The sequence below is a fragment of the Varanus komodoensis genome, unplaced genomic scaffold, assembly GCF_004798865.1.
Source record: "Varanus komodoensis strain SLA01 unplaced genomic scaffold, ASM479886v1 scaffold11, whole genome shotgun sequence".
Classification (NCBI taxonomy): domain Eukaryota; kingdom Metazoa; phylum Chordata; class Lepidosauria; order Squamata; family Varanidae; genus Varanus; species Varanus komodoensis.
Genome location: NW_025335317.1, coordinates 11,257,737 through 11,271,749, shown reverse-complemented (window position 1 = coordinate 11,271,749; position 14,013 = coordinate 11,257,737). Strand labels below are relative to the sequence as shown.

At 41.4% G+C, this 14,013-nt stretch overlaps 1 protein-coding gene across 2 annotated transcripts in view; it reads left to right on the top strand.

Annotated features, from left to right (window-relative positions):
• GRID1 (glutamate ionotropic receptor delta type subunit 1) overlaps nt 1-14,013 on the top strand; it is a 759,138-nt gene that overhangs the window by 355,775 nt on the left and 389,350 nt on the right. For both annotated transcript variants that reach the window (XM_044420361.1, XM_044420360.1), the window contains exon 3: nt 712-996. In XM_044420361.1, the coding sequence (XP_044276296.1) occupies nt 712-996 (285 nt within the window). The remainder of the gene's footprint in view (nt 1-711; nt 997-14,013) is intronic.

Sequence of the window (14,013 nt, the reverse complement as noted above, 5' to 3'; positions counted from 1 at the left end):
TGGGAGGTGCTGTCCAAATGCCTCTGAAGGCCACCAGCTTGGGAAAGGCTGATCTAGTATGATTAAGTTCAAGCGTGCTGAAAACAGTTTGACTGCACTTGCAGGCTGTCTTGCCCATCCAGGAAGTAACCAGTTCAAGACTGCTTTTGCTTTAAGAGCAAAATGGCACCAGAACTTTAAATAAATCTACTCAAAGGATTTTGAAGGCAAATATGATTTGAATTAGAGGTAGATGTTCACTGAATATTTTGTTATCTGTATTTGATATGCAGTGATAGCTGATTTCAGTACTTGAAATTTTACCGTATCTAGTTGACATGCCTTTGCAATGTTTGTTCACTGACAAGGAAGCATATTTAAGAATTCAATGGCAACCATGCAACTGTAGATAGAAACCGGTAGTATTTGAGAGCTGACATGCAGTGGCTGACAGCAGCTCAGATTTCATTTTGATGCTTGCTGAAACATTCAACAAATCTAAAGTGCTTGGCTGTTGAGGTTCAATTGCATATTCAAATTGTAAATTTGAGCGGAGCATTCCAGATGTCACTTTCCAACCTATATAGCAAATATTTGTAAATATTCATCTCCAAATGGCATCATCTACCCTGATTCCGCTTCCGCTTCCACATGTTCACATTGTCAGTAGACTTGGCTTGGCTTTAGCCTTCCAGATTTTCATCCAGATTTTTGCTTGTTTGTTCTCTGCAGCCTGTGACCTCATGACCTTGGGGATATTAGCCTTAGTCACCTCTACTGGTTGTGCCTCCGCCAACGCCCTGCAGTCCTTGACAGATGCCATGCACATCCCACACCTCTTTGTACAGCGCAACACCGGAGGGTCTCCACGGACAGCGTGCCACCTAAACCCCAGCCTCGAGGAAGATGAGTACACGCTAGCCGCCAGGCCCCCGGTGCGCCTCAACGACGTCATGCTGAAGCTAGTCACGGAACTGCGTTGGCAAAAATTTATAGTATTCTACGACAGCGATTATGGTAAGTGCCATGAATCATTCCAGAAGTGTCCTGGGAGTCTCCATTACATTGAATGTTCTGTATTCTCTATTTATACTGAAGGAGGAAGACAAAAAATGTGTTTTGGAATGGTATGTTGAGTTCTTGTCTAACCAATGGGGAAAAGCATATTGAGTGGACACACTTTTTTTTTTTTGCTTTCTGTTGAGTGAAAGGTTGCTGTGAAAACTAATTTCCAACCAGACTGCAAGTTGCTTAGCAACACCTTATCAAGACAGCTGAAGTTTGAGTCATCTCACAATTTTTCAGTAAAATATTAATAAACTGTTGACACTGATTGGCAGCATTCATATAATACATGCACGACAGTATACAATGAACGTTCCTAACCAGGCCTCTGTAATGTGCTACTTTTCAAGTCTCTGTGTTGCTTCCTTTAAAAAAAATATTTTCTGTATTACCACATGTGCAATTTATTTCTTTATAGCTTTTGGCCTTGCTTCTGCTTTCTGGATGGAATATCATAGCAACCTATTTCTGATCTGATAGGTTTAGCATTTCTACTGGATCTTAGATACAGTCAAGATGAAGAATTACTTTCTGTAATGAGTTATGAATGGATGTCCAGTGCCTTGTTGAAGAGTAGAAATCTTAGCGGGTAAGGGCTAAACAGGACAAGACACAATTCAGAGGATTAGCAGCTGAATTAACAGTATTGAGAATAATTAGTAGTTGAAGAACCTGATGAAATTGGGATCCTGATGGCAACTACCTCCTCACCCTGCTCAGGTTCAGACTGGGGAACCCATGCTTCCTATATGCATTGGACGGCACGTTTCAGCTGACATGAACTTATTCTCCATATGAAAAATGATGGACCAGAACCTGAACCCGTATATTTGAAGAACCTTGTCTCTTTGAGCTTTGAAAAGGAGGCTCTGTTAATGACTCATGGAGAAAATTGTGTCATGGGAAAGTGTCATGTGATATCCACTTCTCTAGGACACATTTCCCCAGGAAAGCCAAAGGTTGGCTTCCTTAAAGTAATAGGCAGTTTCCTGGCTGTCTTCAGACTCTGGCTAGGAGGAAACCAGCTTGTCACAGCTACTCCTGCAGGCTAGGCCCTTTTGAGACTCAAAGTATCTATCCATGTGAGGTGGGAGCCACCAGCCCAATGGAAGGCAAACTCCTTTAAAGAATGAATCTTAATCTGCTTCTTGCTGAAGCAATATATGGACAACTCTGTCTTTCTTTAAGCCCACAGGGAGCTTTCTTGTTTGTCTTCCCTTAAACCTGACCTACTCAGACCCGTATTATCTGACCCCTAGAAGAACCATGCAATCCATGCAAGGTGGGGCCCCCAGCATGACTGAGCCTGCACAGGGCATTGACAAAGGCCCAAGCCTGGAAATGCTGGTGGCCTGATCCAGATCAGGAATAAATCTGTGGGTAAAGGTTAAAACTCACAGCTTCCCTCTCATGCCAGAACCCAACTATAACTCAAATATTTCACTTCCCTTCCCGGCACCTGGTATGAACCATGCTTTAAAAGCCATTCACACAATACTAGTTGTGTGAATGATGTATCACAAGTTATTTGCCCCTGAATCTGTCAGGCAGCCTATAAAAGGTATATGCATGGGTGCTGTTGACAGAACCTGGGGACGAGGTGGATTGGGCGAAAGATCCAGATGATTCTCACTTCCCATACTGTTGCAGCACTTGCTTTTGACCAAGCCATGCCACTGTGGTTTTATGCGAATAGGACCCTATGCTATACAAGATAGGAAAGATCTGCTGGGCACAGAAAATGAAGACAATCCAATCAAAGGCCAAAGCCATGTAAAGATCAAATTCTAACACTTATTCTGGAAGGCAGAGAAAGGAACAAGAAAGGCTGGGATGCATTTATCTGTACCAAGGCAGTCATAGGAAGCTTTAAAAGCAAACATGCTGGAAGAGAAAGTACTTGGAATTCTGGGATGTGCGTTGGTGAGGCTAGGAAGTGGTCATGCCGGCATGCTTCATGAAGTGGTTTAAGTACTTCAGGTATCGTGGGTTTTTACTATGATGGCTTTGTCTGGGTATATTTATATAGATAGATAGTAGACACCAATCTCTAATGTATTTTGTTTCTTCTCTGAACTAGGGAACTCACTTAGAGAGCCTCACTAGGGAACTCAGAGTTGATCAGAGACTGAATATTCAACCATGGAGGGCAGTGACATACATCTGACATTCTCTGCGGAAAACTGTGGATTAATTAACCCAGGATTTGCCCCTTACATGAGAACAGAGTCAATACACTTATGGCCCAGCCCAGAGAAATCTACTTGTAATCATAGTGGCAGGAACCCTGCTGCTGCCCCAAATAGTATTTTTGACACCCTCTTGCAATGATGCTCTATTTCTACTTCAGAATGCAGAACTTAATGAATTGATTTGAACTTGTGTATGTTGTGATGAGGTGCCCTTTCAAGTGAGCATTGAAATAGCCTTGCTTGGTTTTAAATGTTTACTTTTAAGTTTTAAAATATGTACTGCATTTGCAAGCTTGTTCTACTATGGAGAGAAGATTGAACTTGCAAATGAACACAACATTTGGAATGAGAAAACTGTGTTGTCTACGTAGTACACAGAGTATGACATGCATAATTTTGTCAGCATTACTCCTTTGTTCTGAGGTATAGAAAAAAGGGTATATATAATTGGAGGAGGGCTTTTAATCTGAAGTGAAAGTATTCTTAGTAAGTGTAAGGACAGCCTGTGCTGCATGCGTTTGAATACAAGTTAGCCTTGCAGACATTTCTCACTAATTTAAATGGGAGTTGTGTGACGTGTATCATTTCAGTGGACACAGTTTTGTAAAGGTTGGGCATGACTGCACCTCACTGAAATAATGGAATGGAACCCAGTCATGATTCAGGCAAAAATGCATGTTGGGATGAGCCTTGGCATAAGGCTTACTTCTGCATAAGATGTGCATATGAGGCATTGTGAATGTTTGCCAAAAGGACACTTTCCGATGGCACTGATTATGTCAATTGAAAGGTGAGCACCGTCGGCTGTTTTCTGCACACAGGATTTATCTCTGTAGTCATATGCAATTACCAGCAACAGACATTATCTGTCATATATTTATTCAAGGGACCACATAATCCTGTTGATCGTGAAATTCTCTCTTGATTTTTCTTTGACTCAGTATTCTTGAAATGTCACAAACATGAAGCGTTATTACTAAATGGTCAATGATGTTTTCTTAAAAGAATTGAAGCCTTAATTTCCCAAGCTGCCTTACTAGCATTAGGCAGGGAGGGCACTGGGATGATTGGGAGATGATGTATCCTGAAGCCACTCCGGGCTTCTTGTCTCCCTTCCTGAAATTCTGCCACTGGGTTGCTGAAAATGGACATCTTGCAAAAACGCAGAGCAGGAGCCAGGAGGCAAAACTCACCACAATGCACCTTCCACCTTGTGCTGGAGGAGTGTGAGCCTCATAAGAGGCTTTTGTTGATCTCCATAGAATTATGTCTTTAACATACATTTTATGTGATCAAACTTTCCAAACCCTGAAAGGAAAAGCAAACTTTTATGTGATATAGAAAAATGGACATGGGTGGTGGCTTTAGAAAGAACAAGGGGCATATATAGTGAAAGGGAATGCAATTTGATTGTGCCATATGAGGACAGGGTTCTTCCTTCACATTTATGTATAGCTTGGTCATTGGCGGCCAGCAACAACTTTCCATGTAACAGTAGCCCAAATGTAGGGTTACTTCCATTGGCACGAATGCATATTTGTGAAGCACTGGATTTGAGAATCTTCTCTCCCTTTTTGTTTTTCTTTGCGATGTGGAGGAATAAAGCAGAATTTAGTTTCACTTTAGCAGATTCCTGGTGTATTATTATATAGAAGCCAGGAAACATGGCTTAAAATAAACTCTTGTCAATTGTCTAAGTTATTGCCCTTCCAAAATGTGTGCTGGATGAAAGCAGAGCGTGTCGGCCTACTAAGTTTTACAGAATCATTCCAGCTTGTGCGCTGAACCCTAAATTATAGTTTACCACAACCTTCCTCAAGCTGGTGCCTTTTAGAGTATTGGACTGCAACTCAAAGGGAAAGAAAGAGAAACCGGTGCTGGAAACTGTGGGAGTTTCAATCCAACACAGCTGAAGTGGACATCAGGTTTGGAAAGGCTTGTTTCCAGTTCCTTTGAGACTCACAGGTTCAGCATGTAGGAAGCAGGACCTTAAGCCTGCAGTCCTGCTGTCTGGAACTTTCTCCTGCCACAGCTATAGGAATATATTGTGTCAGCAGGGAGCTAAGTCCAGCTGAAGCTTGACAAGGCTGACCAGACTTGCAGTGTGGTCCATTCTACCTCTTCTAAACCAGCTGAATGAATTGTTAGAGGACCCCTATGTGATTTTGCAGCCTGTGTCTCCTGCTGGGGAGATGGAGGTTGTACCATGGAGTCAAACAGAGGACAGTGGGAGGACCCTGCCTAAAATACTGCTGATCCCACTCCCAAGGAGGCTGCCTGGGTCTCATCTTCATCAGAGTCTTCTGCTGCACACTGGAAGACCCAAGGGCTAGCATCTTGACAGCTGGTTTATCATTAGGAGAAAGCATGTGCTTCATTCATCTGCTTGGGCAGGGACTGAAGGGAACAATTGCAACACGGGTCATTTTAAATAGTACAGAGAAGATCTTTTATCAGAATGCCTGCATACAAATAAGAAGCCCACGGTTCTTTAATTATGAGCCTAGAACATTATGTATGGATTCTGGGACACGTGACACAGCCAGGGGATTTTCCTGTCTTTCCTGTTAGATGTTTTAGCTTAGTGCGCAACGGGAAGCAAATGAAGGGATCTGTGTTTCAACGGTTTTATGCACAAACCTCGTTCTCGCATTCACGTTTACTGGATCACTCAAGAAAGCTCATTCTTCCTAACCTCTCACCAGGAGGGGCAGAATCTCTCCCTGGGGTACTAGTCCTGGAAAGCTTGCTGAAAGTTAGTACAGCTCAGTTTTACCTCCAAAAACATTTCTTATAATCCATTCTTATTTTTATAGCCTATGATTCCCTTTCAGAAAGCTCAGAACTGATTCATTTCATGAGTCTGCCAATTCTCTCCTACCCAGGCACTGAATCAGTTTCACAGTTGCTTCATTTCAGGAGTGCAGTGGGTGCTTCTAGAACGGCAGTCTCTACTGCAGTCACCTCTCTTGATGCCTGGCAGGCTTCCGGAGGCTCCCATTTTACAGATTTTATTTTTAAAGAGTGTTTTAATTATACTTTCCTTTTCTGGGAGGCTGGCATACTCCAAAGTCATACCCTCAGCATAATCTTTGTCGGAATCCAAAGTAAGTGGTTTTGTGTTTTATTTATGTATTTATTTATTCATGTATTTATAGGTTGCCTAAAACAGCCAAGGCCTTCCTAGGCAGCACTCAGACCTTATCCCTGCACTGGATTTGGATCTTGGTCAAGTTACTTTTCTGTCAGTCTTTCTAGTTTGCCTTCTGGGAAAGGACCAACTATGCCCAAAATGGGAGTGATGGTATGGATAGACAAGTTGTCCCAGGCAGCAATTTTGTGAGGGAACATACAGTAAAAGTTGAAGACCCCTGTCCTAGATAATTTAAATGCTTTTTCAGGTCTGTGATACTGATCAAATTAAAAATATGAATTTAATCCTTACTTATATATGTTATAACTTTATAGTAAGCTTCCCCTGCCCCCTCCAGATGTATTTGTAACTGTATAGCATGGGAGAAACCTATCTATAGGTTGTCAATTCCTTTCTCACCAAGTTTTTTGCTGAATTTGTTATGGGGTCATTTTTTTTAAGACGGAGGAATCCTTTAAACTACAACTGAACAAATTTTTCCTGAACGTCAAGATGCAAATACAGTACCTTGTAGAAGTATTCACTCCCCTTTGACTTTTCCACATTTTGGTGTGTTACAACCTGGAACTGAAATGGATTTAACTGCCCGTGTTACCACTTGCTATACACAAGATACTCAGCTTCATGAAAGTACACAATATTTTTTTATTTATCTTTTATCTTTATTTATTTATTTATTTATCTTTTCGATTTATATCCTGCCTTTTTCCTACAGGGCTCAAGGCAGCTTACATCTCCTCCTCCATCTTATCCCCACAACAACAACCCTGTGAGGTAGGCTGGGCTGAGAGTCTGTGACTGGCCCAAAGTCACCCAGTTGGCTCCATGGCTGAGTGGGGACTAGAACCCAGGTCGTCTGAGTCCCAGTCCCATGCTCTTATTTATTTATTTATTTATTAAAACATTTTTATGCCGCCCCATTCGCCGAAGCCTCGGGGCGGCTTACAACATAGATAAAACAAGTTAAAATCCATGCTCTTAACCACTACACCACACTGGATCCCTAGTGTATTTAGTTTTATATTTAATATTTTTATTGCCATAATATTATTGTGGCAATAATATTTTTATTGCCACACAACAGTGAAGTAAACAAAAACAAACTAGCGCTTGTTGGTGGTTCCATTAGCATGAAGCCAACACACTTCACCCTGCCGCGTCAAGGCTCGGTAGAAGGAGCACCTATGGCAGCAATTACAGCTGCAAGTCTTCCTGGGGAAATCTCTATCCGCTTTGTGCTTCTGGGTCATGAAGTATTTGCTGCAGCAACTTTCAATTTGATTGAGGTCTGGCCTTTGAATAGGCCATTCTGTGACATTCAGGTTCTTGTTTTCAAAGCACTCCATGGTTCCCTTGGCTATGTGGTTCAGGTCATTGTCCTTCTGGGCAGCAAACCTCCAGCCCAGTCCCAGGCTCCTTGCAGAAGGAAACAGATCTTTCTCTAGAATTGCCCTGTGTTTAGCTCCATCCACCTTGTCCTCATTCCTGGCCAGTTCCCCAGTCATTGCCAAGGGAAGCATCCACACATCACCGTGTTTCACCATGGAGATGGTGCTCTCAGGGAACTGAGCAATGTAGACTTTATGGCACACATAGTGCTTTGCAGCAAGACCAAGTTCCATTTGGGTCTTATTAGACCAGAAAACCTTCTTCCACATGCTCTGTCCATCAACTCATAACAAGGTGAAATCCATTTCACTTCCAGGTTGTGATGCAACCAAATATGGAAAGGCAAAGGGATGGGGTGAATATTTCTGCAAGTCAGTGTAATATTGCACATTTCATTTTTATTCCTCGAGTGACTTTCATAACTCCAACAGCACTTTGTGCAGTTAGGTTAATTAGTTTATGTGAGGATTTTGACATTCTTGCTAGCCTTTTTATTTAGTAACACCAAAAATGTAGTTAGGCAAAATCTCACTGAAATTGTTACATATACATGCATTTCAGTACATGCATTTTATGATTGTCCTTACACTTTTTGGAGAACATATTCTATCATCAAACAGCATTACATTTAATCATTGATATACATTTAGCCATAGAAAAGGATAAAGGAAATCTATGGTACGAGACCTTGTGTCCTCAATGGCATTTTTGAACACGTAAGTCCAATTATATGGGCAAGTGCACACTGTATATTTAATCAAGAGAAAGCTTTTTATCCATAGAATCATGGAATAGCAGAGTTGGAAGGGGATGAGAAGGCCACTGAGTCCAATCCCCTGCTGTTTCAGGACACTGGTTTACATTTTCCCACTCAGATGACTGTCCAATTTTGCCTTGAATGTCCCTACTGTGAGAGAGCCCATGACCTCCCTAGGAAACAGGTTCCACTGTTGTGTTGGTCTGATAGCTAGGAAACTTTTCCTGATATCTAGCCTGAATCTGGTTTATCAGACTGAATGAGCTCAACTTTCCAAGGGTTGTGATACCCCTTAATCTCATATGGGGAAGCCATCAAGTAAACTTGCACAACTACTGAAGTTGGATCTACTGTGCCTAACCCATCTGAGCTAATTCATCTCCACAGGCAACCTTAGGCATCCCTATAGCCTCCTGAGGGACAGGTCTCTTCATTCTGAATGACTGGGTCCCATGGCTTGCAAGGCTCCCCTAGTTTCAGACTGAATGAGCTGCAAAGTTATGTGCTGGTGAGGAAGGTGGTCTCTCTGTGGCAGGAGATTATACTTCAGACTTCAACAAGACAGGTACAGGTACAGGTACAGATACAGTTAAACAATTAAAATTAATTGATAAATTTAAAAGGCAGATTAACCCTGAGGAGCACACCCCTAGCATCCCCCATGCCAGGTTTCAGTCATTTAGATTGCATGGTAGCGGGACTGCAGTGCCAGCCGATGGACGCACACTTTTATTGTCATAGATTACTGGAATAGTATCTGATGTACCCACAAGTGCGTGACAGCAATGCTATCCCATCATTTACAAACCAGCTCCCAGTGAGGCATGGTTTAGCTCAAGAGATCCCTGGCTGGAAGGGAAACCTGTTGGTTGGACTCAGTTACAATAACTGTTCAGAAATTTCAGTGGAAGGGGGCACATCTCAAAGGCGTCATCATCTGTATTAGCATGCACTAGCAATATGTATGCAGGGAAGGGGATATTATCTGGGTTAGTTTAAATTCAGAACTGCAGTGTTATTAGACAGAACAATTTACTTAACACTCAGGAACCAGGAAATGACAATGTTAATTGCCTTCAAATGTAAGATCATAATTCAGTTTATTCTGAAAATACATGTTGATCTTTTAAAGAGGATACAGTATAATGAACTCTTTGGGGATGACTATCCAGGGCACTTATTTTGAATATGAGAGAGCTATCAACAAACCAGTGTACAAAGGTGAACTTATCTCTTCTGTGGCCTTTTTTACATTTTTTTGCTTAAGATAATGTACCAAATGGCAAATCCAAGAAGCATTTATCATAGAAGAGGAATAATTGGAGGATAAAAAATAACCTTTGAAAGGGTTCAGAAAAGCAAACTTTGGCCTGTTTGTGAAGCTGTGCTGGTGGATGAATGAGAGACAGAACAGAAGAGTTAATTTGAAAGGCTTTGAGAACCAAATGGAATGAATACCAAGGCTGAGGAGCATGGGTAACTTTAGAGGACCAAAAAACTGGGTATTTACTGTGCCAGACCATCAAGATAAACATTCCAGTGCAGAGTGGCATAATATGTGGGAGATTTGAAAAGGTTAGAGACAGTGTGGTAAGTCATTGGTTTTTCACATCCAATCTGCTGAAGAAAATGTGGACCCTTTGAGAGTACCTGGCCCAGGCTTCCAAAATCACTGGGTCAGCATTGCTAGGGAATTTTATATTGTTCTCATAGAAATCTCAAACCCTGCTTCTGCTGCTCCTCCACTCCCTTAATAAAAAGAATAAAATAAATCACTGCATATTAAGGGTATTTTGTAACCAGCTCCAACATTCTTGATTAAGGGCAAACTGAAAGTCACGCATAGCATATGAGCTGGCAGAATGGGTAGGCATAGCCGGGGACCCGCCAAAGATGCACATCCCAGCAGGAGCACACTGACAAAGAGACCCATGTTTCTCCCCTTCACCATTCTAACCTCTCTCTTGTTGTGGCCAGGTAAGGATGGGGTGGAGAAGGGGGAGATGGAGATGCCGCTATCTCCCTGGCCACTGAGTCGCCACCTGTCAGGCAAGCAAGTGCTACTAATGATGAGGAGCAATAGCAGCTAATGACAATGGTGGTAAGATGACACTGACGGAGGGGACCTGTTGAGGACCCAGAGGTCGGCAATGCCTTCCAGGCTGCCTAGGCAGAATTCTTAGCCGTGAGTTATGCTCATTGTCAGAACGTATCAAAATCTTAACCTATAAAATTTTGATTTTTTTTTTTCATGTGGAGAAGGCCAGCTACAGATGCATCTTCAACTTGGCTCAGATCAAAACAACCTTAGCCAATGATCTTTTTATTGCATAATTAATATGGTTATCATAACAGCGCCACATTTACAGTAAACCATTTTAAAATCAAGCTATGTCCTAGGGAATCTTGTGACAGAAACAAACTTTTGCCATGAACAATAATGTTGGTTATCATAGTAATTCATTCTTTCAGAAGTTTCCTCCCAGAAATTATGTTCAGCCACTGCAAATGCAGTTACTTTATAAGTGACATATTTCTGCTGAATGCCTAGAAAAAGGGAAATGTTTCTCTCTCGTTTGGCTGTTTTAATATGGGTTTCATTGATGATTGGTTAAGAATTTGACTAGGATGCTGTGCTTTATTCTATTTTGTCTTATTGTTAAACTGTCCTGAGACCACAGTAAAGAAAGGTCTGAAAATATTATAAATAAATAAATGTCTAAGTAAAAGTCTTACCCAAGGAATTTAACTTTAATTCATGAAAGCACAATTATTCTGTAGATAATAGATATATGTGAACTAAATAGATAAACTTGTATCAGCCCATATCCCATTGAATAACACCCACATTAATTATTTCTGATAAACCTTTGAGTTTAATCTAGTTTCTGTGTCTAAAATATGGAATAAGATATATACTATACCTCAGTACTTTATTTTCACACTGTTCCAGCCAGCTGTGCAATTAGACTTTGCCTACTCTATGAAAATATTTTTAATCCTATTATCCTCCATTTGGAACAACCTGAAGGAATGAAAAAAGACTGTTCACAAAACACATAAATAAAAAGCAATATGTTAACCTGCCCTTTTGTGAGCTGCAGGAATACCAAGTAGCAGACACAGCAAAGGTTTTAAGAACATGTTTCTCCTTTGCTGGAGAAAAAAGCTGGAATGATATTTCCTCCCTTGTTCCCCAGGTGCCAGGTAGCATTGCAGTACTTTTAACACAGTAGCCACTAAAGTATTTCTCTATGTGCCCTTTTCTGTGAACCGGATCCCCTGCTAATTAAAGGTTGTGAATCTATTCCAGGTTATGCTCATCAAGTGTCCATTTGTGCCCAGGAGGGCATGCTTCAAATGCCATTTCCGTGGTCTTGACCTAGGTGGCACCGAGCTGTTCCATATGCTGTAGAGCGCCAAAATCTTTTGACAGATTTCAGAATAGTTTTGACAGTAGGACCAAATCAACCATGTATATCAAAATACATTTTTGAAATAAAACAAATGCTCTGTACTAGGGATCTTGTTACAGATTGCCACAAAATGATTTACTTAACATTTAAAAAGGAAGTGGGCAAACTGATCACATTATCCAGTTTCTCTGACAATGGGATGAGACCAGATAGTTGACATTCTAGCTGTAGTTTGCACCCTATGACTTCATATCTGTATATAATACTTACAAGGCAAAACAACCTTCTAATTGCCTTTGTGTTCCGTGCTTTGTGTTTCATACTTTAACCCATAATACATCATAGTTCATACTATCATATAAAGCACTGCAGTGTATAAAAGCCACAGAAATGGACTTTTGACACCTTTTGCAAATTTGTTTATCCTATATTATTGTAGTTTCCCTTTCCCCCCTTTCTAAAACCTGCCCATATTTCTGGAATGACCTTACACACATTTTCATCTGCCTTTGCTTTTGTGGCTGGCTGACTGGGGAGACCACTGGTTCTGATCATGGTTGCCAACAAAGATGAGAATCAGTTGTTGGTAATCATGAGCGAGTCCTCGTGACATGGCAGTCAATCGATGGCAACAGTTAACCATTGTTTGTTGTGTTATACGAAGCCAGGATGGACCCCTTAGGACTGTGATTCTGTTCAGATCATGTATGAAGAGACGCTTCCTTTTCATTCAGTCACTCAGCAGAGCAATGTGTTGCCTGCTTGTAGATTTGGAAACCAACTGGACAGTGTAAGTTGAGTTGGATATGGAATGTGAAGACCAGGATAGCAGGAAGTCAAAGGTAATAGAAGTCTGCTTGGCTCTTTAATTAGTTAATTCTAGGATACATTGGAACAAATTACGGTGTGCTTCTGGAGGCAGAGCTCAGCGTGAATCAATAGGACTCCTATTGCTCTAACTGCTCTCGGCATTTGGCCCATTGATTGCAAAGATGGCCTCAGTCATTATGGAATCGAACAGATTCCAGTCCATCTTTCAGATTGCTACATATTAGCAACAGCAGGCTCTTGTAGATAAAAAGCATAATGATACTTGTCTTTAATCATCTTCTGCCTGACAAATGTGCAGCTTTTTAACACTGGGAACTGGTGTCTTCAGCACGTATTTGCCTCATCAAGGAAAACCTGGGCTATCTTTTCCCTGCAGAGACATAAATTAAATCTGAATCCTGACAATGGGCACAAATCTTGTGCCATTCAGACAGCTGTGCATGACAGATCTCCCCACCATATGGGGTGTTTTCACAGCTATGTTTCGAAAAATCCATATCTAAAGTGCCCCTTCTCCCCAGTAAGCCAGCCACAAAAGCAAAGACAGATGAAAATGTGTGTAAGGTCATTCCAGAAATATGGGCAGGTTTTAGAAAGGGGGGAAAGGGAAACTACAATAATATAGGATAAACAAATTTGCAAAAGGTGTGAAAAGTCCATTTCTGTGGCTTTTATACACCGCAGTGCTTTATATGATAGTATGAACTGTGATGTATTATGGGTTAAAGCATGGAACACAGAGACAAAACCATTCTGAGGATGCAGTTATGGCTGAGGCTCTGTGAACGGGGTGGGTGTTAAGCTGGACAAGGCGATCTTTTGTACTCTGCCTGAGCTCACCCTTTGTTGCCTCAACTTGAAATGTGGCCGCTTGCAGGGACAGCGGCACAGCAAAACGTGGTCTTCTGCATCACAAAATGAGATTGCAGACTTGAAGTGTCCTCTGTGATTGCTTGGATACATTTTCCTTAGGCTTTGGTTTGAAATACGATACTTTATGACAGCTAAAAGAAATAGCATCTACAGCTGGAAAGTTTCCAAACAACTTCATGATACACAATCATGTTGTGATCTTTATGGCAAGCCTGTAAATCAGCCCCTACCCTGGCCTTCTTTGTGTCTCTTCCCCAAAGTATTCCCAAAGTATCACAGGTGGGAAAAAGATGCTTTTTTCCTCTTTTGGATTTTCCGGGATAGAAGAGGCATTGTGCCTTTATATTAAGGTGCTTG